The sequence below is a fragment of the Podarcis vaucheri genome (assembly GCF_965113315.1).
Source record: "Podarcis vaucheri genome assembly, chromosome: 17".
NCBI lineage: Eukaryota > Metazoa > Chordata > Lepidosauria > Squamata > Lacertidae > Podarcis > Podarcis vaucheri.
Window position 1 is genome coordinate 3756204 of NC_138755.1, and position 24707 is coordinate 3780910.

A 24707-nucleotide genomic window follows, 5' to 3' on the forward strand; every position below is an offset into this window, starting at 1 on the left:
GAAGTTTATATCAAAGAATAATATCCCAGGCAAAGGAAGGGTAGGTAGCATATTGCTGTTGAAAATTGTGCGCGCACACACACACACCTCAGTGAAGGGAGTGGCAGCCAGAGGATAAGTTTGCTTTACATTGGGTCCATACCTACTCTTGGTTCAATTAAGCAGCAGATTCTAGATGGAACATTCCCTCCCTAACCTCCCACACATATTTATTTTCTTTAGCTTTTGAATTTAGCAATCAAATGTTTAGGAAACCTTTAGTTACCCCCACTTCAAACAATATTTAACGTGAACTTGCATCACATTGAACTAATTTTACCTTTTGTATCATTGTAGCGGACTTCTACAATGGGCTTACATTGCCTAGAGAGGACTCAAAAAACCCTCCTGAATTCTAACAAAGGCAGGACTCCCTTTTTCTAACAAATTCTGAATTCTAACAAAGGCAGGACTTCTTTTACCCTAGCTATGTCAAGACAAAGCAGCACTCAAAGTCAGTCCCCAAGTGCCTGGGAAGGGGCCAAGACATCGGATGGTTAACAGAGCAATGTTAACTCATCATGTCAAGCAGGTCACAGAGATGCGGGCAGCCACCTGGAAAAAAACTCTGGAAGGCCAAGCTAGCCTCAAGCAGAGATGATATAGCACAAGCCAGATAGCTTTGCTTGCTCAAGGAAATGGCAAATGGGGACCTCTCCATAACCAGCAAGATTCACTGCCTTTCTAGGATCACAGTAGGATATTCAAGAGAGATCCTCCCTGCAGCCCCTTTGTGGCAAGCTTTCCCTTACTAATCCGGCATTAGCACAACTTTAGAGCAATGGTGTAATCCCAGCCGCACTGCACTGGCTCACACCAGGAGCCGCTGTCATTAGGCGGATAAGGAGCTGTGGTGCGAATATTGCTGCTTAACAGGATTAATGCAAAGAAAAGGAGACCAAACCTCAGGGGTGGGGTGGCAGCTGCCATTACAGCACATCCACACCACAGAGCCAGCCATGGCTTAGAAGACTGTGCTGCACAAATGGGTTCAGGTTCAGTCTAGGAGGTGGATTCATGAGAGGTGCTTGATCCTTATTCTCTAAGTCAGTGTTTCCCAACCTTTTTTGGGCAAAGGCACACTTGTTTCATGAAAAAAATCTCGAGGCACACCACCATTACAGCCCCGTGACGTCAGCGCGCAGCGTCACGCCGGGAGGGACATGAATTGCTAGCAAATTACATAATCACCTCCTTGAGGGCTGGCTCATCTTCTCCGAAGGCAGAACCCCATTAATTAACAGGACAGACTCACACCATAGCCAAGACGAGGGGGGAAAACCTCAGTCATGCACAGTCATGCACATGTGGGGGCTAAATGAGGACGAAGACCGGGCAGAGAGCAGGGTTCAAATCACCCCACCTGGCCAGGACAATCCCTGGGTGCTCCCTTGGGCCACTCGCCTGACCCACCTTGCAGGGCTGTTGTTGCGAGGATAACACGGGGAGAACCACGCGTGCCCCCGGGAGCTCCTTGGAGGAGAAAGCGAATTTTTTAATTTTTCCCGCGGCACACCAGGCAACATCTCGCGGCACACTAGTGTGCCGCGGAACAGTGGTTGGGAAACACTGCTCTAAGTATCCTGGCATCCTCAAAGGCTACTTTTAGGAACAAGAAAAGGAGGGAAGAAGTCCAGTAGGAGCAAACATTTCCTGCCTGAATCCCACCTGGTTATCCTGAGCTGCACTGCTGGTCCTTGCATTCTTCTCTCATCCCCCACTCCCTGCAAGAGCCCCAGCAGCTGATTATTGGCAGGCCAGAGGGGGAGCTGCACCGTGTGATGTGGCTCTTGGTGGAGCCCAGTGTAAAGAAATCCTCACCCACCCCTGGAAAGGACAAGGGCAAACACACACACAGCAAGTCTGGCATGAAAGGTTTATTGAAACAGATTACGCTTGGATGTTGCTCTTGGCACTGAAAGCCATGTAATACACAAGGAGACCGATGAATGCTGCCAGTACCTCAGTGGAGACCCACGGTCCGCTCCAGGCACCCTTATTGGTTGGGGTGAGGGAGAGGAGGAGAAAAGAGAACAGAAAACATGTAAGTCACAGAGCAAGGCATACAGAGAGGCATCAGGAACGTTGTAGCTGAATCTTTTCGGTATCCCCGCTTTTGGCCTGCTGTGCACTTCCAGGGAAGATCACAGAACAGCAGCGCCAAGGATAAGGAGCCTTGAGAGACTTAAAAGATTATTGGCCATGAAGGCAGATGGTTTCTACAGAGGGCAGGGATTTGCATTCAAGGTTTATTTAACCCTGGTTCAGGTGTAGAAATAATCTCGACAGTCAAGCAACAAATTGGGGATCAAGCCTCAAACTGAGGAGACATTTTCAGCCAGTGCCCGAAGTGCAAATCACAGCCACCCCAACCAAATTGAAAGGGACATAAAAAGCCTCCTTCTGGACCATCCCTTTATGCCCAATAGCTTGTTGCAGCTTCTCCTCCACCAGCACTTGCTGACTTCTCCATCCAACCCAAAAACCAAAGTACAGAGAATAGCCTCTGCCTTGTGCACAGATGACCCATGCCCAACAGTCCCGTTTTGGTGGGGCCAAGGTATCTGCTTCTGCCTTGTGGCAAGGGGCCCAAATTTGGACTCTCGGGTAATGTTCCATGGTGCACATCATAGAATAGACCCACAAACTACCATCCTCATTATAGCACTGAAAGATCTAGCATCGCTGTAAAAGACATTCCACCTTGTCTTGGGCACTGGCCACCCTTGGAAGCAGCCCCTTTCCCCAGAGAGGAGCAGGCTGCCCAGCTCCCCCTCTTTTACTCACTCGATGATCCACATTGACTGAAAAGAGGGGTTTGATCTCAGAGACATCCTCGTTGTTGCGTTGAGCCTGGGGGGGGGGGGAGTGGGAGAGATAGAATTGGGATATTGTGAGTTTACATACAGTTAAACAGGGCTCCTTGTGGGATAAATTTTCTCTCCACGGATCTGGTATCACTGCCACTCTCCTACAAGGAGTAGCTCTGCAGGAAAATGTCCAGTGGAGACCATAAAGACGAGAAACTAGGTTGATGAATATATTAAGATTTGAAATATTTTCTTTTCTTTTTTAAGTACTGGGGCTCAGGTTGCCATGGGATCCTTGCCACCCACCATTAAAGGAAGGATCACTCTCTCGAGTCCAAGTGTGCGCAGACAGGCTTCAGTTGCTCAGTGGTAAGTGAGACACTGTGTGCTTCTCAAAATGGGTATAAATGGGAGGTAGAGTGAGGACAACAAATGTTAGAAGACATGGAGTAAGAGCTGTGAGACTAAAGCCAAGAGTACCAGCAAGAGCTTTCTTTCCTTATGCTACTAGCGAGGTCATGTCACCTACAGCCCATGTAATTAGCTAAGCCACCCCCTTCCCCCACCAGGGGGCAACCTCACCTTGCGCAAGATGCTATAGGACTCCTCATCAAAGAACTTCACCTCGTAGGTGCCAGAGCGAGCCAGCTTATGCTCCATGCTCCAAGAGACCTGCCAAAGAAAGGGATGGGCAATCAGTGCTGAGCGAGGATGGACTCCCCCCCCCCCGATCAGAGGGGAACATAGATGGGCATGCACACAAAAGATGCTTGCACGCATGTGCCACTCACTTCAGTAGCCAGGGCTACTACAAGCCAGACTGGCCAATGGTTCGGAGTAGCAGCTTGCTTTAGCATGGAGTACACTATGGAGGGATCTATGGAACCAGACCCGCCATAAATCCAGAGCCATGCGTTTGTGCAGGAGGACTGCAATTTCCTAACTTGAATTTATACAGCATAAAGACTGCCAACTTGTTCAGCAATGCCAACGTCAAACATGAAGCCCAAAAACCATAAGGCAGTTATAGCCTACTTTCTTTAGTTGTTGGCAAACTGCACAACTTTCCCATCACCATCACGGACAAACTATATTGAGTAGAAAAGGGTGTATTCTACAATATTCTTGCTCTGGTTACCATTATTCTCATGTGTTGAACATGCCCTGAATGTTATACAAGTCTGATGAATCTGGTTTATTTTTACTTGATTCACTGTTTTTGTCTACGTTTTCAAGTAACGAAAATGAACATTAAAAAGTGCTTAAACAAGCTGGGAGAAAAATCCAGGATTCTGGATTTTAACAAAGCATCACACGTTGCAGAGAAGCCTGAAGGGAGCACATTCTCTACACGCGATGTATTAAAAATGCCCATTCTCAAAATATTCCCAAGAGTTAATGTCAATTAAGCTGGCCCCGCCCAGAAGATATGTGACTGAGCTAGAATTTAAACTCAAATCTGACACTGTTCTGCCCAGAGTGTTACTAGCATTTTGCTGTCTCTACCAGAAATCACTGCTTGTTCTTACCTGATAGCGGCCAACATCCTGACCCCGAGTAACAGGAAACTGCTTGCCATTGACATCTGCATAGAGAGCAACATTCTACAGAAAGAGAGTAGGATGAATATCAAATCAAAGGGAATCACAGCACGCCCTATTGAAAGCTCAGGGACAATGGGAAAGGCAAATCTTTCTAGGTCAAATGCCAACATCCCCTCCAAGTTATAGGGGTTGTAGAGTCTTTGGTGAAGATAACAGAGAGCCCCTGGATGCACCCTTTTTGTCCCTTTCCCAAAATGTACATGTGCCCCCCACATCAGTGGCTGGCACTACAGCAAGCCAGGCCAGCCAATGGTTCGGGGAGGCAAGTTAATGTAGCATGGGGTACACTATGGAAAGCCCATGGATTGGGACCCACCATAAATCCAAATCCATGCACATACTTGGATGCAACTGTTACAAAACGGGAAACCCTAGTCCCTAGATTTAAGGCCCATTATCAAATCTACAAGGTGGCACTTTATTTTTAGAAATGAGATAAGCCACGTATTCCAGCACTCACTTGTGCTCCATTCTTACAGGTGAGGGAGATCTCAACAACAAAGACAGTCTCTGAAGAGATTACAGCATCTGAGGTAGTGTAGTAGGATGGAGAGATGACTGGGTCTGTACAGGTTTCAGCTGATAGGAAAGAAAAAATGGCTTATGAATCAACACATTATGAACCTGAAAAGGGATAAGCAAGCATCTGAGGCCATTCATAGAGGGTGGTCTACATGCAATGTTCCTACGGAGCTCAAGATGTCAGAATGCACCTTAAGGAATTGCTGAAACCACCTACTGCTACCAACTGATTAATGAAAGGATCCTGTTGAGAGAACTGGATCTAAGGCTCAAGTAGTAAAGAAAACACACATCCTACTAGTTAAAAAAACAACAACTCCCATCTTAGGGAGACTCAACTTATCAGCTTCCCCAGAATTGCTAGACAGCTGGTCTTTTCAGAAGGTGTTTGTAATGTTGGCTCACAATCTGAGCTAGATTTAACTACAGAACATTGATCTTATTATGCGTTGGTTGGTTATGATTCATATTTTTGTTTTATCATTTTCTACAAATTGCATTGCCAACTGCTTCAACAGCATTGGCTAGAAATTGGTCAAAACATTAAGAAAGGTCAGATAAAATAAAGTTTCTAGATGTGTCAAATATTAATCCAAACCCCATCAATAAAAGCTAGTAAGTTTTAACTTGGCTGTTACCAGTTTATGTACAGTTTATATACTTGGCCTTTACCAGTTCATGTACTGCCTCATTATACACATGCACAATGGTAAAACTGCACATTATAAAGGTACAAGTAGGAGCTGCAATGAAGTGAAGTGTTCAAGATGCATACATTATGTTCCCCTGAAGCACCATTTTAAGAAAGTCATTAAGTATCCCGATATATTTTCTCTTCTCCTTTATGTTCTGTGCAAGATCTAGCCCCAAGAAAGAGCTCTGTGAAAACACAAATGGTTGCTTGCTGCTTTCCAACTTGACATTAAGCTCCTGCTGTTGTTTGGATGAACTGCTCCAGGAATACTTCATTAACATCTTCCAGGATGACGGAAAAATCCAAAGTTAACACAATATATTTTACTGAAACAAATGGGGAAGGCTATAAAGAAGTGAGCAAGCTTTAGTGTTTGTCAACACTTTTCATCAGGCCAGAGCTTAAGCAGTGAGAACAAAGGAGGGGAGCGGATGGGAAATGTCACACGGGCATATGGTAAAAAAGCCACTATGAAACAGAGGCACTACAGGCAGAGTTTGGCCCAATTGGATGATTCCAAAGAAGACCCACTGAATTAGACTTAACTTCCAGATAAGACCAATAACGATTCAGCTACACTTTGTGAAAAACGACAACCCCCAACCCTATCAGGCTGAGCCTTGACACGTGGCTGTGAGGCGTTTCTACTCATAGAATCCTAGAAATGTATAGTTGGAAGGGGGACCCCAGGGTCATCTAGTCCAACCCTCTGCAATGCAGCAATCTCCACTAAATAACCATCCAACCTCTGCTCGACAACTTCCAAGGAAGGAGAGTCCACCACCTTCAGACGCTTCTCTGCTTGAGACCCTGATGTGCAGCTGCCAGTCAACACGGGGCTAGGTGGGAAAATCCTTTGACTACCTTCCTATGTTCCTAAGAAAACCCCTGGAATGGGTCAGCTCACAAAGTCTGTCCAGGGCGGCCATGCCTGGCGCGCAGGTGGTGCCACGTGGGGAGCCTTGAGAGACCGAGGGAGAAGCGGGGAGTTTACGCCAGGCTTCCTCACCCTCGGCCCTCCAGACGTTTCTGGCCTACAACTCCCATGATCCCTAGCTAGCAGGCCCAGTGGTCAGGGATGATGGGAACTGTAGTTTCAACACATCTGGAGGCCCGAGGTTGAGGAAGCCTGGTTTACACGCTGCGCTAGACAAGTCAAACCGAGCTGTAAGGAAAGGCTTGAGAGCAGCACCAACGGCTCGGCCACCCGCCCCTTGGGCCCCCACAGCAACCCCGCGAGGTGGGCGAGCTTCCCGGGGCCAAGACACGTGTCCTCAGCATTTCGCACACGCGTTTCTTCCGCCTACCCGACGACGCCCACAGAACCCTAGAGGTGCAGAGCTGGAAGGGACCCAAGGGTCATCTAGCCCACCCCCTGCGAGGGGGACCTCGAACCCACAGCCCTTAGGGCGGGAGTCCCGGGCCCCCGGAGGAAGGGCCGGCCCGCCCTCGCAGCCGCGGCAGGTGACCGTACCTCGCGCCCCGCTCAGCACCAGCAGCGCCGCCGCCGCAGCCAGACGAAGCAGCCTCAGCCCGGCGCCCGCCATCGCGACCAGCGAGACGCGACGAGAAAAGGAGCGGCCCGCCTCCCGCGCGGGGGATGCTGGGGCCGAGGGCCCCCACAGCCAATCCGCTGCTCCGGCGCCGCGTGACGCGAGGCGGCCGAAGGGAAAGAGACGTGGCCTTTCCTTGGAAGGTTCCTTAAAATGGCCGCCCGCGACTTTTGTCGCGCCGGAAACCGAGTGGCGGCCTCCAACTGCGCATGCGTGGGTGATAATACATCTCTCCTACAGCCTCCCTTGTCCTGGATATTCCCTCCTTCGCGCCGAACTTCCTTCGGCCAATAACTCAGGCGGAAGCATCTGATTGGACGTCGCTTCTGCTGTCATTGGTTGCCTGGCCCTGCCCATTGGACAAAGGAGACGAATGGGCGGGATGTATATGTAGGAGGGTAAGCCAATGAGATCCACTTTATGATAAGCAGTGGGATGAAAGTTGTGTAACTGTGTCTAATTGGTCAAGGTGGGTGGTCACAGTTTTATAGGCTGGCTGCTGCAGCCTCTCTCTCTCTCTCTCTCTCTCTCTCTCTCTCTCTCTCTCTCTCTCGCTCCGCTCTCTCATTGGTGCAGCACAGGGGGGCGGATTTGGCTCTGTGGCTCCCAGTTGCTGATCCCAAGCTTCTTGGGTTCAGACTTCCATTGGCCCCAACAGTTTGGCCCGTAGTCAGGAGCAATGGGTGTTCTCTTCCAGCAGCATCCGTGCCCAAGGCCTGATTCTCACTGGGGTGGCAAACCTGTGCCGGAGCTGAAATGCTCTCCTCTTTCCTGGCCACTGCCCGTTCTTGTCGGGGCTGATGGGAGTTGGAGTTGTTTTCTGCAAAGAGATACACTCCTAAGTTAAAAGCGTGTGTTTCTACAGGAGTATTTGCACTTCCTATGCACAGTTTCTCATGCAGGAAGTGTGTGGCCCATGAAGTGAAAGATGGAGCCTAATCTTAACAGTAAAGCGCCTAAAAGAGACACATTGAAACTGCAGACGGGGTTCTGATTGAGTCAGTGACCACAAATCACATGTGGAAATCAGGAGGCACATACATATTATGCCTGGTGGAGAGAAATAATTTGTAACAAGCTTAAAAGAGGTAAGTCTGAAAGAAAAACCATGTTTTCCCCACCTCCCCAATTTGATGAGAGGCCTCCAGCAGTTTGAGAAGCGTAAGTGCCACAGGAGTTTAAATTTCCATTCTCCCAGGAGCAAAGGCAGTAGCAGGGAAGATACAGCAGGGCACTGAACTAAATGCTAATTAGCATACCCTCCAACATTTATCTGATGAAAATAGGGACATCCCACTCTGTAATGATAATTTCACTATTTATACCCCACACTCTTGGGCAGCTTCCAACATATATTAAAAACATAATAAAATATTAAACATTTAATGCACTTGCTTATACAGGATTGCCTTCAGACGGCTCGGGGATAACTCCATACTCCCCCAACGAAAATAGGGACATCCTAAGCAAAAGTGGGACATTCTGGGATCAAATCATAAATCGGGACAGCTTCTTTAAATCAGGGACATCCCTGGAAAATAGGGACACTTGGAGGATCTGAATTAGTGAATGCTATCATAGAAACATCATCCAGTTATTTGGGAGGGAACTTATATAGACAAACCTTATTAATGCTGAGGTACATACCAACCAACAAAATATGTATCCACAATCCATTTCTGGCTTTGCTTTATGAAGCCATCAAATTTTACCCACAAGGAGTGATGCAGGGCAGGTGCCAGTAATGGAAGCCCTGACATCTTTTTTTCTGGTGGAGTTTCTTTCTCTCAACAGCTGCCAGAAAAACAGAAGTTCCACAGGTGGAGCTTTCAGCAGTATTGAGAGGCAATGAGGAGAAAATATTGTGGTGCGGCCACAAGTGCCCCAAGTCTCCCAAGTTCTTGTTTCGTGTTAAGAAGGAACCTGGATCTAGAAGAATAGGAAGGGGCATATGCACCTACTTGCATTGGAGAGAATAGGGCCATCTTCCCCGCCCCAACTGCCCTGCCCTTTATTCCTGAAATAAGAATATTGAGGGGTCCCTTCAAAGGGTTCAGTTTCTTAAGGAAGACCCAACCTTTGGAGAGAGCGTACCTTTTAAGGCTCAAACCGGTCAGGAAATGAACAGCGGCCAGACCAGGATATTCCTGTAATCTGATCCACACCATCTCCTGCCCTACGGAGGGTTATGGAGTCAATTGCCCTTCCACCCCATTTCAGAATGGGATCTGACCCTGAGGGGTCCAACCAGGGTGTCTGGTGCTCTACCATCACCAGCGCCTAAGGATAAAGTTCCTTCAGCCCTCCAACCCAATCTCCTGTGCACGCCTACATGCAGACTTTGTGCAGCTGATACTTTCCTGATCGTTGTTTCATCTCGTAACCACAATCCAAAGATCCCCCAATCAGGGATAGCCAATGTGGTGCTCTCCAAGTGTTGCTTCCACCATCCTTAGACAGCATGGCTTGAGGTCAGGGATGATGGGAGTTGTAGTCCTGCAACATCTAGTGGGGATCACGTTGGCTACTCCTGATGCAGATGCAAAGACTTCAAACTTGAAGAAAGTGATATATGCAGTTCCTCGCTATTGCCACCAGGTGTCTCTCTGAAACTGAATAAAGTGGATAGGATGGGTCTGGAAATGGGCTGGTCCAGATGTATTGGGACCCAAGATAAAACATCCACTACAGTGAAGGAGTGGGCATTGTTCTTGCACAACTCCTGTTCATCTCTGTGGGGATTCAGCTACGGATTTGTGCTCCATGGGTCAGAAGGGTCTGTCCATCGTGTTAGTGGCACCCAAACTCTAATGCCTGAGGCCCCAGCTGCACCCCTTAGTCAGGCTGCTAAAATAGTGAGGAACTGGGCTGCTAGTTAGAACTGAGGACCGGCTATGGCTGACTGGTGTCCATTGGGACTGGTAGGGTGGGAGGCAGGGAGCCCAACAGTAGGTGGTGCCAGAGAACCCACAACTGGCAGAGACAACTCCTAGCCCCCCCCCCCATCCTTCTCCCTGTGGCGTGTGCAAGGAGCAATTCTGGAACTAAGGAGGAGAAACCAGGCAGGCAGTGCCGCCCCCTGGAGAGGCTGTGAGTGGGAAGGGAGGGCAGGTGGGGGTTGATTGAGGTGGTTGGGGCAGTGCCCCATTCCCCTAACAGATCAGCCTCTGCTAGGGCCTGGCTTTGCAGAATTACTGGGAGTGGGAATTAATGGTGGGGGCAGGGCAGGCAAGCCAGTTGCTGGGTCTCAGGCTGCATAAGCACCAAACATTTAAAGCACAAAAAAGAATCCCAGGACTCGGTCCAGGACTCTGTGAAGGATGCATAATGGTGGCATGGCAGCTAGTAAAAGTGCTGTTATTGTCACCAGAGCCACAGAGGGGCTAACCAAGTTAGTTGCTCCGGGTGAAGCTCCCAGAGGGTGCCACTCAGGCTCTCAGCTTGCGTGTGAACGCAAATGCACATGGGAGGGTGCCAAACTGGGTCGTTGACCCGGGTGGAATGAAGCCTTGTTTTGCCCCTGACTGTCACAACAACAACACCCCTTAGGAAAAAAAGAGAAAGGAACTGTGTGAAAAAAGTAAAGGAACAGTTCCACGGCCATTGCTAATGACAAGTCCTACACCTGAGAAAATGTGGGAGGATTTCTCTGTCTCCTGGAGAATTAAGTAATATCTACCCCACCCCCAAAAAAGTTCTCTGCCCACAACTGGGATTGAGAAATTTGAGAGACTCTTGGCCACAGCTCCATTTAGAAGTCTTCCCAACCATACAATCAAAAACCAGAAGATGCAAGGAAAATTACCCTTTTATTACTTAAAAAGAAAAAGCCCAATACAGCAGAGTGGCACAGGACATGTTGTTAGGTGCCAACTAATCTCTGTGTTGGACGCGGGTGGCGCTGTGGGCTAAAGCCTCAGCGCCTAGGGCTTGCCGATCGAAAGGTCGGCGGTTCGAATCCCCGCGGTGGGGTGCGCTCCCGCTGCTCGGTCCCAGCGCCTGCCAACCTAGCAGTTCGAAAGCACCCCCGGGGGCAAGTAGATAAATAGGTACCGCTTACCAGCGGGAAGGTAAACGGCGTTCCGTGTGCGGCTCTGGCTCGCCAGATGCAGCTTTGTCACGCTGGCCACGTGACCCGGAAGTGTCTTCGGACAGCGCTGGCCCCCGGCCAATAGATGTGAGATGGGCGCACAAACCCCAGAGTCTGTCAAGACTGGCCCGTTCGGGCAGGGGTACCTTTACCTTTACCTAATCTCTGTGTTAATTATTCTTGACTAGGCGGCCTGAATCCTGTTTTGGCGCCCAGTTCTTTGTTCAGAGTCCCATCTTCCCAGAATAGGTCTCCTTTTCCTTAATCCTTTAATTCAACACTGTTATTTATGAGAAGGGGAATAAATCACAGCCTTCTTTTCGCTCCTGAAAATGGACTTTTATGGCTTTTGATGGGGTTGGGTTTCTGCTGCCCTTAGATGGCGAGGAGCGATTGCCATTAACCCTTGCCTTGCAGGGGTGAGAGAGGTTGTAGCGGGTGGGGAGGGTCCTTTGTGACTGGGCGGAAACTCCAGCAGCTCCGGCTAACGGCATCTGAAGGAATGTGGCTTCTCAGGGTTTGTCAGGAGGAGACTGAAGGATGTTTTCTTTTCTGCACATTTCGAAGCACAAACTGGTTGTGGTTTGCTTTGCTTTCTATATATATATTTAAATGCTTTTAGAACCCCATCTGCATTTCTGTTTTATCTTAAAAGTCTTCTGGTGGTGGAGGAGAAGGGATACGACGAGTCAGGGTTTGAGGAATTTTTGAAAACCAAGAGCTTTGTAACTTGCATGCAAGTTTTGCCTTTCCTTGTTCAGATCCTTTTTAAGAAAAAAATATTTTGTAGGCTTTTGAAGCTTAGAGACCAGAGTTTTGGTTTTAGGAATTAAACAACAATAACTATGTAACTTTCATGCAGTTTTGTCTTTCCTTCCTCAGATTCTTTAAGAAAAATGCTCTTTAGCCTATGATGGTTTAGAACCCACTGATAATGTCTTGCAGCACAAACCCAACTGTGTCTACTGAGAAGTAAGTCCTATTGAATTCAGCGGGCTTACTCCCAGGCAAGTAGGGTTATGATTGCCGTTGTCCCATGGCTCCTTGTAACTTGTGGTACAACAGTCTACATGTCTGTCAGTCTGGAGAAGGAAGAATGTGGCTCTGACCTGCTTTCCAAGGAATTGGCTTCTTTAAATAGAGCATTGTTCTTCTGCAGGGGACATTGCCTCTTTTGCTGGGAATGAACTGCAACCGTTTCATCATGACATCACAGGGGAAGAGGAGCAGAGTGTTGCTTGATCCACAGCCAGGAGATCATGCTTTTGACTCAGATCTCTCAGGTCCGAGCTCAGCTTCTAGTTTAGCCATGGACACACTGGGTGTGCTCAAGTATTTAAGTTTCTGTTATCCATCTGTAAAATGGGCATTGCCTGCAGATGTTGGGCACAATGAGATCACCTACATAAATGTGCTCGCTCCTCTATCGGCATGTGAACCTAACCTTTAACCTTTTGCTCTCCGCTAAACCTGGAGAGCTTATATACCAACACTGAACGCTGAACCAACCCTGAATTTGCTGAGTGTGAATCCTAACGTAACCAGAACAGCACCCTCTGCACAGAGGGAGGTGTCACTGGGTTTGGGGGAACCCCAAGGTTTGTGGAAGTGCAAACAATTATTTTGTTAGAAATCTCTAAGGGGTGGTGAAGCCAATCCAGCGCTCGTGCTACGGCACCTCTCCTGCGCTGCCCTCCCTGCGGCCTTACCCTTCTCCCTCCAGTAAGCTCAGGGAGATGGCTAATGAGAGACCAGGGGCCACTGTACTCCTTTCTGCCAGCCATCCTTGCCCCCAAACGGCCCAAGCTCCACTGAGCATGCTCAGTGACCGCAGAATGCCAGCAGACTGCTGGCAAAAATGGAAAGCTCAGGAGGGGAGAAACTCTGAACAGCAGTAGTCCATGCTGCAAAACTTTGTTGTAGGTTCCGCTTTTTAAAAACTAATGTTGGCCCACCATTTTGGCATGCACGCCTCAGAGAAGGTCTGAAGCGGGGGCAGGGCTATGGCTCAGAGACCGAGAACATGTGTTGCATGCGGAAGGCTCCAGATGCAGACAACCAAGTAGCTGGTGGTAGAGGATCAGGCCCCTTGCTGCCAAAGTACTGGATAGCTGCTGGTGCCAGTCAGAGCAGGTAATACTGGGCTCAATGGACTATGGTTGCTTCTACACTGTACCTTTAGAGCACATTATTTCCCTCAAAGAATTTTTGGTGCTGTAGTTTGTTAAGGGTTTCTTGGAATTGTAACTCTGACGGATAAACCACAGCGGCCAAATCCCTTCTGAGGAACAGAATGGGTTTTAAAGGTCAGTGTGCACACAGCCAAATAGTCTGGCCTGGTATCTAAGGAGGGTATAAAGCACAAACCAAGTCCTGTGAGGGGCCTGGCCCCTGTTCCTTGGGGTGCTTTGCCTCTCTAGTCATGGCCGGCCCACCCATGAGGCCGACTGCAGAGGTTGCCTCGGGAGGCAGAATCCCAGTGGGGAGAAATGGCTGCAGCGTTGGCTTCTGGTGAGATTTGGGCAGAACCTGCAAGCTGCCGTCACACCACCTCAGTAAGCGAGGCTTTGGCGGTGGAGGCCGGCCCCTTCTGCTTGGCCTCAGGCAGCGAAATGGGACGGGTCATTCTGGCCTCCCGTGCACTGAGCCTAGTCAAGAGGGCCAGGCCAGAGTGCAAGCCTGGCCTCATGCTGGAACCAGGCCTACACCTCCACCGTCTCCCATGTGGGCACAGCACATGTCCCGGGGTGCCACACTGCATATGAAATGGCACCCTCAACGGTCCCCTCGGAGGAAGAACTTCAGCAGATGCTGCTTCTCCCCCAGTGTGGAGAGCCAGGTGGCCGTGCATGCTGCTCTTAAAGGCCGAAGCGAAAGCCCATCTGGGATCTCTGGGGCAGCCGTAGCAAGAGATTGGATTGTGAAGGGGGTGTGGGTGCTGCGGTCTGCTTACAGCTGTCCAGAGGAAGTATCTTGTTCCTCCATTTCCACAAGACTGGCTGAAATTGTCCAGCTGTTTGAAAAAAATCTAGGCAGCAGGTCCGGGGAAGGCCAGGGGTTGTGGTTGTGTGTCTGCATATGTGTGAGAGAGAACAAGGACACTAACGAGAGAAATCCTGCCCAGCTGGTGGCACCAGGGTCCAAGAACAAGGGCTTAATGCAGTGGAACGCCCCTCCTCCTGGCGTGAACTGCAGCCGGAAAGGCAGGCGAGAGGTGCTGCCTTCTGAGCCAAGCGCTCAGCTTGCCAGAGGGAGCGATGCCCAAAGAAGGGAATATCTGAGCTGTGGAGCATCGCTCTCCAGGACGCTCCTGAGCCGCTGCCCTGGGTGCCAGCATCGCTTCTGTGCCAAGCCAGCCAAGACGTCCCAGGAGAGCTAAACCCTAAGCTCACCTTGGCCTCTCTTAAGCTCTGACAGCCATCATTAGCAGGCTCCACAAATCCATGGCGCGAGGGGTCTGGGACTGGCGCCATCAGAGCTCGAGTCAGGCCTGCCGCGGAAGCAAGCAAGGAAAGGGTCCGTCTGCAGGAGGCATCAGCGGGGCAGAGACTAGGGCTGTGCACATTTAAAGCACATGCCTTCCCCTCTAAAGAATTCTGGGAACTGTAGTGTACCCTTCACGGAGCTACAAATCCCAGCAACCCTGAACAAAATGTCTCTCGGGATGCTTTGGGGGCCACGTTTTTTAAAGTTGCTTTAAATGCAGGATGTATGCAGCCTAGCATTCCGATGCTCAAACAATACCTCTAAATTAAGGTTACCAGATTTTTTTTCAAAGAATCCAGGGACAGTTTTTTTTAAAAAAAAGAGAAAGAAATTATTTAAAAAATATTTTTTTAAAAAAGAGAAGTAGTATCGTCTCTTCTGTGGTCTCCTCTGTTGCGCAGCCTTCCTCTGGGCCTCGGCCTGCTGTCTTGGAGTGCTAGCTGCTATGGAGAAGGCTCGGGGTCAGGCCTGGGCTCAGCCATGTGCCCTTGCCCTCCCGGTGCTCTCCTGCCTCTCCTCCTCAATGGCAGCGGCACGGCAAGGTCAGGGCTCTCCTCTATTTTCTCCTTCCTCTTCCTCTTCCTTCTCCTTCTCTCCTCCTTCTCCCTGCGTCGGCTCTGCGTTTTTACTGGCCCCGGAGCGCCGCTGGGCAGTCAGCCGGTTGGCTGGGCGCTCTGGCTCTCGGCTTGATTTGGGTCGCGGGGTGTGTGTGTCAGCAGTTCCCTCAGTTGACGCGCTGGGTGTCCCCAGTTCCCCCTCGGTGGTGGCAGTGCTTCTCAGCCGCCTGGAGCCAGCCTGGTAGCGCAGTTGGCTCTGGCTGGCTTCAGGAGCTGCTCGCTGCCATGGTGCCCGCCATTTTGTCTCGCCGGAAATCCCCATATGATGTGTCTTGTGCCATAGAACCAATCACACAACATTCATTGCCTACTAATAAATCTACAACATTTAAAATATAAATCCGGGGACATTAGATGAAATCCGGGGATATTCTGGGGATGGATTTTGTCCGGGGACAGATTTGTAAATCCGGAGACTTCCCGGGAAAATGGGGACGTCTGGTAACCATACTCTAAATTAACCTCCAGTACAGCTCGTAAACAAAGTGTCAAAGTATAATTAAAACGGGATTTCTTTTTAGCACTCAAATATCTTCATGGGTAGTATTTTGGTCATTCGTAGCACAGCCCTGTGAGGCTGGTCAGTTTTATCATTCCCCTTTGGGCAGATGAAGGAGTGAGAAATCAGGTTTGGCCTAAGGTGGAGCTGGGGATACTTGCGCTATACTACAGTTGCAGAGTATAGCAGGGGGTTTGTAAGCAGCTGTTGGAAAGTCTGCCCTGGAAGGCACAGAAAGTTGTTGGGGTGGTGGGAGAGAGGAGGACACAAAAGAGATCTTAGAGTGGCTCCTTCAGCCTTGGAGTGAACCTGGTTTTGCAACTGAAGTGACAAATGTGCATCTTGGAGCATTGAACGCTGACTCGTCCATCAGTCATGCTCCCTTTGTCAATCCTTCAAGCAGATTGCCCCTTCTATTTTATTTCAACATCAAAAGCAACAAGAGGAGGAATGCAGCAACAACGAAAGCCAAAAGCAATTCTTCTGGGAATTGGGGGCTTGAGGGTGGGAGAGGGGTTTTGTGATGATTGGTATTAGCCAATTGGGAGTCTGCCTAGCTGGCTTTTGCTGTAATAATGTCGTTCAGAGCTCAACCTCCGGGAAGGGAATTACACTTGGACTGAACAAAATCCAGGAGCTTCTAAGTTTGCTCTTGCAAAAATGTCATGTCTGCCTTTGATCTTCTTTCCTGACTCTTTTCCAGAACACGTTTTGACAAGGCCAAGAATTGGAATCCAAACTTTTTTCCTTATGTTTATATTTCTCTCTCTTTCCCCACAAAGACTTCTTGTTGCCTTGCTGCCTCCCTGGTAGCTTACTCACATTGCAGACCCCAATACAGGACCAGCCCAGCTCCAACTCCCAGCAGCTCCAACCAGAATGGGCAATGGCCAGGGACGAGGAGAGCTGCACACATCAGCTGGAGAGTGCCAGCCTGGCTCAGGCTGATCTAAATGAAGGGGGCACCACTGTTCCAGAGATCACAATGCAGGCCCAGGCAACCTTTGGCTCCCCAGACTAAACTACAATTCCCATCATCCCTGACCATTGGCTATGCTTGCTGCTACCGATAGGAATTGTAGTTCCGCAACATCTGGAGGGCCACAGCTTCCCCACACCTGGCATAAAGGATGGATGCTCTTTTTGTCAGATGCAGCCCTGGTCTTCTTGGATCTGGGTGTGGGAAGTGGACATCTCATTACAGGCTGTTTTAACACACGGCTGTGTTCTTGGAATACGGTGGAGTCTGTGTTTAATTTTTATAGGTGCCTAGACAAAGGACTGCATGTCACCCCTGCCATTCCCACCCCCTGCCCAGCCCCCGTTGCTCCTAAGTGAGTCAGGCCAATTTTAATTTGCTTACTGGGTTTATTTCATGACATTAATCCACGTTGCCTTTTAAAACAAAAAGAAGGCAGTAGTCAACCACCAGAGGAAATTCATGCTAAGTATATCTGGTTCAACGAAGAGGAGTGCTGCCACACAGCCAAGCTGGGCCAGGACCTTCTTATTTCTGCCACGGCAAATGTCCCTGATGTTTTGATCTGCCTGCCCAAGGAACCAGGACTCCTGGGCTCCCCCCCCCCCATGATTATGCATTGAGCAGGTGGGGCAGGCAGCTGCGGTTAGGGAAATGTTGCCTCTGACCAATTTCTTCCCTCCCTCTCTCTGTACTGTCAGAGAGCCCTCCCAGCATCTGCCCTGCTGTGGCTTTTTTGACTTCCTCTGTGCCAGAGAGCTGAGGAAGCTTTGCTGCTTGCTCTCTGCCAGCTTGGTGGAACCAGCTTGCAGCAAGTTGAATGCGGCAGGAGGTTTTTTTGGAGGGGGCGGTGGAAGCTGCTTGCTTGCTCAGTCCATGAGCAGCAGCTCTGCCCCCAATGCTCACAGTTGCCAATAATATTCACACATGAGAGGGGTTCACAGCTCGCTGAAGGCCACTCTGCAACCTGCAACCTGTTTCTGTACATTCCCACAGTTCACAAAAGGATGGGGAATCTACACCTTCCAGATGCTGAGTCAAATCCTCATCAGAACCAGCAAACATGACTGGTGGTCATGGATGATAGGAAGTGTAGTCCAACAACCTGCAGCCTTTCTCAACCTGTGGGTCACCAGATGTTCAACAACATCCCATGATCCCAACCTCACAGGACCAGTGGTCAGGGATGATGGGAACTGTAGGCCAAAAACATCTGGGGACCCAAGGTTGAGAAAGGCTGGGACGATCACAACCTCCTCATCTCTTTATTTGGTAGGAGGATAATTAATTTTTCTGAGTGTAGCAGCACCTGATCATTCTCTCCATGCAATAAAAAATACTTCTCCTGCTGACTGATTGCTGTTAAGGACACGGGAGCATGCCAGACTGATATTTTTTAAAAAGAAAATTTATGGTCAGTTGACAATCCTACTCAGTGGTAGAAAATGCACCCTGTAGGCGCTTGCTTCTTTCAAGGGAGCCTTGGCGTTTCATGAGCAAAGGCCTGCTGGAGGGCAGAACCTTCCTCACTCTCCTGCAAAGCACTGCCTCACTTTGCATTGTAGGCAGAGGAAGGCTCTTTCCCCCCCTTGCCTTAGGCTAAGGGTTTTCCAGGAAGGGTGTGAGCTTAACAGCAGCCATGCAGATTGCTCAACAGGTTATTGTGGCAGCTCTACAGTGATTCAGACGCCTATCTTGCAGAGTTCAGCAACAGCTGCCAAAGTTGTCCTTCAAGTCAGCCCAAGCCCCGCTGGCGCCTGCAGATTGTGAGTGTGTTTAAGGCAAACAGTGTTTCAGCCCTAGACACCAACAGGGACACCAGGGATTTCTCCTGTGCAAGCCAGTTAATTGACCATACATTGAGTGTGCACAGGAGAATTTCCAAGGGGTTGTTTCCCAAACTAGGTGTCCTAAATCAGCGGTGGCCCTCCAAATGCTGCTGGACTCCCAACTCCCATCATCCCTGACCATTGGGCCAAGGCTGGCTGGGGCTGATAGGAGTTGTAGTCCAACAACATGCAGAGGGCCAGAGATTCCTTACCACTGCCAATCCAGGGTTAGAGTAATCTATATGCTGACTCTAAGAGACATAAGGCAGCTTCACAGTATTTTACAAGCTTCCACAAGATACACATTCAGGACCCACATAGGAATTCCTCTCTCTCACCCACTTCAGTCCCATTCTAATTCAAAATGTATGAAAATATGAAACTCCCACAACCCTGACTTTCTGTCCAGTATGTGTTGCTTTGCAAGATCTGTGATGGACAAAGGACCTTTGTTGGGAAGGAAACAGCATTTTCCACTTTTAAAAAAATGTTTCCATATGAAGATGTCCTCCTTTTAGGATTGTGTGTGTTGTATTTGGTAACTAGGGTGTCCTGGGCAAGATGGGCATGGGACATTTCAGGCTTCTAGATGGGGAAGCCCTTGAACAGGCTTTTGGTAGACCCTGTGCATGTTCCAGTTCCAGACATCTTTCTGCATGATAATAGAGAAAGCATTGATTGAAAATTCTATAAAATCAAGGAGAAAGAGCGCCTCATCTTCCACCAAGAGTGCTGTAACAAGCCGTTCTAGAACAGTGTTTGAAGTGGTGAATCATCATCTGACTTAAAACAGGGGGAAAAGTAATTTCTATACCTTAAAAAAGAGAGTGCTGTAACAATGGGTAGATTTAGCAAGCAGCTCAGAAACAGAGCCACAAACCATAAACTCCACTGCAGAATGCTTGGTAGTTTTATCAGGGTATCTGAGGTCAAGATCATAAATCATAGAGTTGGAAGAGACCACAAGGGCCATCGAGTCCAACCCCCTGCCAAGCAGGAAACACCATCAGGGCACTCCTGACATATGGTTGTCAAGCCTCTGCTTAAAGACCTCCAAAGAAGGAGATTCCACCACACTCCATGGCAGCAAATTCCACTGTCAAACAGCTCTTACTGTCAGGAATGGGCTCCGCTCTGCTCCCTGGCAAAAAATATTCCACAACCCTTTTATTAAAAGCATATTTGAAATGAAAGTTCAGGTGCCAATTTAGCCTGGTTTAGTGGTGCCAGGATTTACTTTGATCTGGACACCACTTTGCCATTGTGGGGACCGTTTACTAAAGATCAGAAATATGGTGAGCAAGCAGTAAAGTGGATTTGTTGGTGTTTTCTCTTTCCCAAGCTTCCCAAAAATAGCAGTAAAGCATAATACACTGTAAAGCAGATCACAGAGCTGGAGCCAAAGCCCATTCGGTACCAGCCTGAGCATACTTCCAGACAACTTGTTCACTGAGCATTCACCCTGATTTGTTTGCAGGGAAATTAAAGGGTCAAAGCAAGTGTTTTCCCTCACTCTCCAGCACTTTCCTTACCATGAAAAGTGAAGTCTTTGGGGGGAGCAGGTTTGTTGCACAAGACCTTGAAAACAACTTTAATTGTGCAGCCTGAAATTTGCCAGGATGCAGAAGCACCCCAGGACTCTTACCAGAACAGAAACCTTGGGGCCTTAGGAACCTAGGAAGTTGCCTTATACTGAGTCAGATCACCAGGTCCATCTAGCTGACACTGAATCAGCCACCTAGCATGAGTTCCCGGTGCCCGGGTGCGCGCACTGGAGGGGTATGCATGTGCCAGGGGGCGGGGCGCAGAGGGTGAAGGATCCCACTGTGGCACACCAGAGTTCAGCAGGGCTGCGCTGCACCACCTACCCACCCATGCAAGGGGGAGCCAGCCAACGCGGCACTTGGTGGGGGCAAAGTAAGTGCCCCCACGCTGGCACCCCCAGCGCGGCCTGGCCTGCTGCTCCTCTCTGCATGTGTTGCTTGGGTTGCCATACGTCCAGAATTTCCCAGACGTACCTGAAATACTGCGGTCGGAAGCAGTGTCCAGGCAGAAATCATCAAAATGGGGAAATCCAGACGTACGGCAATCCATCTCAGCAGTGTCATTTTTGCCAGCTTTCCTTTAAAACTGCTCCACCACTAAGAAAGCTCAACAACTTTGGCCCAAAAGGGTGGGGGGAGCTCAACACTTTTATGGCCACCCTCAGCGTTGCTTCCTCTGATGCCAGGAGAAGGGCCCTGGAGGCACCTGTGTCATACCCAGTCAAAAACCCGTGCTTCTTGGCCACAGCCCTGCTGGCACACACACACACACACCCGCTATGCCCCACCACTGACTGGTAGCAGCTTGGCAGGGTCCACTCCCTGTCCTGCCTGGAGGTGCCACTGGGGTTTGAACCTGGGACCTTCTGCATGCAAGGCAGCCGCTCCACCCCTGAGCTGTGGCCCTTCCCCTGGGAACTTGCTGCTGAGCTCTTGGCTGCATGCTTGGTGGCAAGCCAGGAAACAGCAGGGTGCAAAGACGTGAAACCTGCCAGCTCATAGCTAGGCACACTGAAGTTTCCCCTGCAAGGTAGAGGCCTCTGTGCTGTGCACAGGTAGAGCCGCTGGCCATAATGAACCACAGGCAGCTGCAGCCTCAGCACCTCCACCACCAGCCTGCTTATTAAAATGTCAGCTACTGAGTTCCCACAGTGGTGTGAGCTCAGATCACAGCCATACTGTGCCTCTTTCCGCTGTAGCAGAATGAGATTGTTTAAAAATAGGTTTAGTGAGTACATCAAACCATATATTCACACATGAAACCAGAATAGACAGAGCTTAACTCCCAGGGCTTTGGCAAAGTGCTTGAGATTGGCTGACTTGCAAATGAGTGGCCAGGAGCCTTAGCATTCATGTTCTGGGTAGCTGGGCAATCCTCCGCAGCCACCAGTGCTTTGAGAAGGCGAAGCCACGTGGAGGGAGACAGTTTGCTCTGGAGGGAGCACATGCAAGGCGAGGATGAACTAAGTGCTACATCCCAAGGGGTAGAAAACTGGGAGCAGAGTTTGAGGGATCGGACATCTTCTGCAGAAGCATCTCCTGCTTATGTCCTTGCATGCATATGTAAAAAGAAAGCAAATACTGCAAATACATTCCAGCAGTTCACTAAGTCCTGCACTGTTGGGGGGGGGGCACGGTTACTTATCATATTGGGGTTGCCTCCCAGATGTTAGGACTCCCAATGGTCTCTGACTACTGGCTCTACTGTCAGGGGCTGATGGGACTCCAACAACATCTGGAGGGGGCCCCTGACTTGGAGGGAATGTAATTGGGGTTGCAAGCTAGCAGTGCTGAACTCTGTGCCAAGATAATCAAGTTATAGACCCCCCCCCAACTCAATTATACAAATATGCAAGTTTTCTTACCTTGCATAATTTTCATTTTGCAACTTGGGGGAAAGTAATGACATAATAAGCAGTGAAGCCCCCACCCACTCATTCAGCTATGCAAAGGCTTCCGAGATTTCAGCAACCTTTGCCCACATATTATTAAGCGTTATCTTTGCAATCAAAGAAGACAGAAAGTTGCTTCCCCTCTCCTCAAAATGGAAAACCACCAAACTCTCTGCCAAACGCTACATTCCACATTATTTCACCCACTTCCACAGAATTGCAGCATATACACAACCCTACTATTAGGGGGCCACATATATGGTGAACGAGCACCGCTCCACCCTAGAGAGCTAGCATGGAATGTTGGTTGGTTGTAGGCCTCGCTTACAATTACAGCTGAGCAAGGGCACTTCTGGACTGAATCCCACCCAAAAATAGAGACAACCACACGCCAGTAAATTCATATTGAGCAATCACAGTGGACTGGGAAGTTTTGCACAACAGCCCCACTTCCTCAAACGACTGGCCTTTTTGCATTAAGGGAGGTAATGGGAAAGTGCACTGGAAAGTGTGGGGCAGCACTTGCTTTGATGCAACAGCATTTAACTTCCCCAGAAACCAATTAGGACAAATGCTTAAAAATAAAAAATCAGGCCACCTGGAAGCACCCTAAGAGTAGAGAGACGAGCTAGTCATGCTTATTGTCAGGAAGAGAAAATGCACTGGCTTTTAAACAAAAATGACCAATTGTTATTTTTTCCTCTGTAGTCCTTTTCACTAGCAGGCACAGGTTTCTCTGTACCAAATATGACTCTTCTCCCTCCCCCACCCCCCAAAAAATTCCACAATCATTTCCATTCTACTTCATACCCTCAGCCTCCCTGAGTGTTTCTGCCAAGCTGGCCTGCATCCTTGAACTCTGCCTCTTGGATGCCTAGATGAAGAAGAGTGTTGGTAGAAAGCAGCCTCCCATACAAAGGTTGAAAATGTGTTTATTTCTCCACCCACCTTTGCCTATTGTCCCACCCACAGGTAGCCCCTGGATAGTTGCACAGCTGGGATTGTGGTCCTCAGTCTGATTTCCCCCTCCCACCTGCCATGCAAGCTCAGTTAAGCAGAAACAACACTGCTGAGCCCTGTTCCTTGAAGTGTCCTGTCCTCGCATCAAGGGAACAGCCCTACAGGCTGCCCATATCTGTCAACTTTCAGATTTGAAAATAAGGGATCAGCAGCCTCAAAAATAAGGGAGCAGCAGTCTCACCTGTCTCGGGGACAATCTATGGGCTATCTAACAATCTGGGATAGCAGTGGGAAGCGGCACTGGAATAAGGGAATTTCCCGCAAAAAAAGGGAAGGTTGACAGCTATGAGGCTGCCATAATGCTCAAACTAAACATGGGAGACCCATGCTTCTCTCTTTGATGCTTAAATGTGTTTCAATGCTATTCCATTTGCCTCCATGGAGCTCGAGGAGCAGCATACATTATTATTTCTTGTACCCTCTTCAGTTTCCGCCTAGCTGTTTATTTTGCTCAATAAGTACTGAATTTTGATCAGTTGGCCTGGAGAAGCAGGGTGGGGAACAAAAAGCAAGAATGAAAAGGGCAAAAAGGACATTTACTGAAGAAATAGTGGAGTAGGAGGTGCACTAAGGCCCATTTTGATTGTGGCAAATTCTGATCACAATCTGAAAATGTTAACCAAGCTAAACTTTGAACACAAAACTTTAGCTGAGCGCTATTGCTCAGTTCTGGAGAAATGCAAGGCAGATTTTGAACCACAACTACCTTCTGGTCTAGGTGGGATGTTTGAGAAATACTTGCTGCATTCTAAGCTAATGATTTTCAAAGTGTTCCTAGTAACCCAGGAGTTTCATCCTAAGAGTAGCAAGGGACTCTCCTAGGGGGAGGTCGCCCACCAGACCTCTGGGGCTGTGCAGCCATTAAGCACCTTAGAGCAGCCTTGCTGGCTCAGCTCCAAGGTCCATCTAGTCTAGCATCTTGTTTGCACAGCAGCTAAGCAGATGCCCAAAAGAAGCCTGTGAAGAGGACCTGAGTATTCTCCCTCTCCAGAGTTTCTAGCAACCAGTGTGCAAAAGCATCTTGCCTCCAACCGTTGAGTCGCTGTGGCCAGCAGCTATTGAGAGGATTCCACAAACTCATGGGGGAGAAGGCTCCATAGTTTAACTATGTGCTGTGAGAAGGACTTCAGCTTCACTGGAGTCCTAGTGTTCTGAGCGGGTGAGGGCAGCCCTTATGCACTAAGTTCAGAATCCTTTGCTAGATAAAGCCATGGGCAGCTATTAGGGAGAGAGATACAGATGTTCCCCCTGAATTAACCATTAATAAAGATTCCCAGCTTTAGGTTTAGAAAAGTTTCCAGCCTTTGTAGAACTGTACAAACGAGGTCTCGCTTGTTCTGTGAGAAACTAGCCAGGGACCACCGCCTTTCTGTTATGTATGTTTGTTTATTTGACCAGAGGACAGAGGCCCAGGTGTGCAGGAGTCCATTATCAGGACAGCATGGACAGGATCTCAACATGTCTTCTACTTCCGAACACACTGGCTCCAAGTGGAAATCAACGCAGCCCAACAAACGAACAGCTGAGTC

General features: G+C 49.1%; 1 protein-coding gene and 1 long non-coding RNA gene across 2 annotated transcripts; one reads left to right on the forward strand and one right to left on the reverse strand.

Annotated features, from left to right (window-relative positions):
* Window positions 1–1901: 1901 nt before the first annotated feature.
* Window positions 1902–7302, reverse strand: SSR4 (signal sequence receptor subunit 4). Its single transcript, XM_082205743.1, has 6 exons — window positions 7144–7302; window positions 4914–5032; window positions 4379–4453; window positions 3432–3521; window positions 2827–2892; window positions 1902–2034 (listed from the first exon to the last, which is right to left on the reverse strand). Exons 1-6 carry the CDS (start codon window positions 7214–7216, stop codon window positions 1930–1932), a joined length of 528 nt encoding a protein of 175 aa, XP_082061869.1. The 5' UTR covers window positions 7217–7302; the 3' UTR covers window positions 1902–1929.
* Window positions 7303–7431: 129 nt separating this feature from the next.
* On the forward strand, window positions 7432–24672 carry LOC309522464. Its single transcript, XR_014215105.1, has 4 exons — window positions 7432–7620; window positions 8113–8310; window positions 12195–13445; window positions 24577–24672. It is a non-coding gene; the product is annotated as an uncharacterized lncRNA (long non-coding RNA).
* Window positions 24673–24707: the final 35 nt, after the last annotated feature.

Bases quoted from the DNA above. Each gene is read 5' to 3' on its own strand.
- SSR4 (XM_082205743.1), bottom strand. From the start codon at position 7,216: ATGGCGGGCGCCGGGCTGAGGCTGCTTCGTCTGGCTGCGGCGGCGGCG. The intron at 5,033-7,143 runs GTACGGTCACCT...CTTTCCTATCAG, and splicing joins GGTGCTGAGCGGGGCGCGAG to CTGAAACCTGTACAGACCCA. The intron at 3,522-4,378 runs GTAAGAACAAGC...TTTCTTTGGCAG, and splicing joins AGGATGTTGGCCGCTATCAG to GTCTCTTGGAGCATGGAGCA.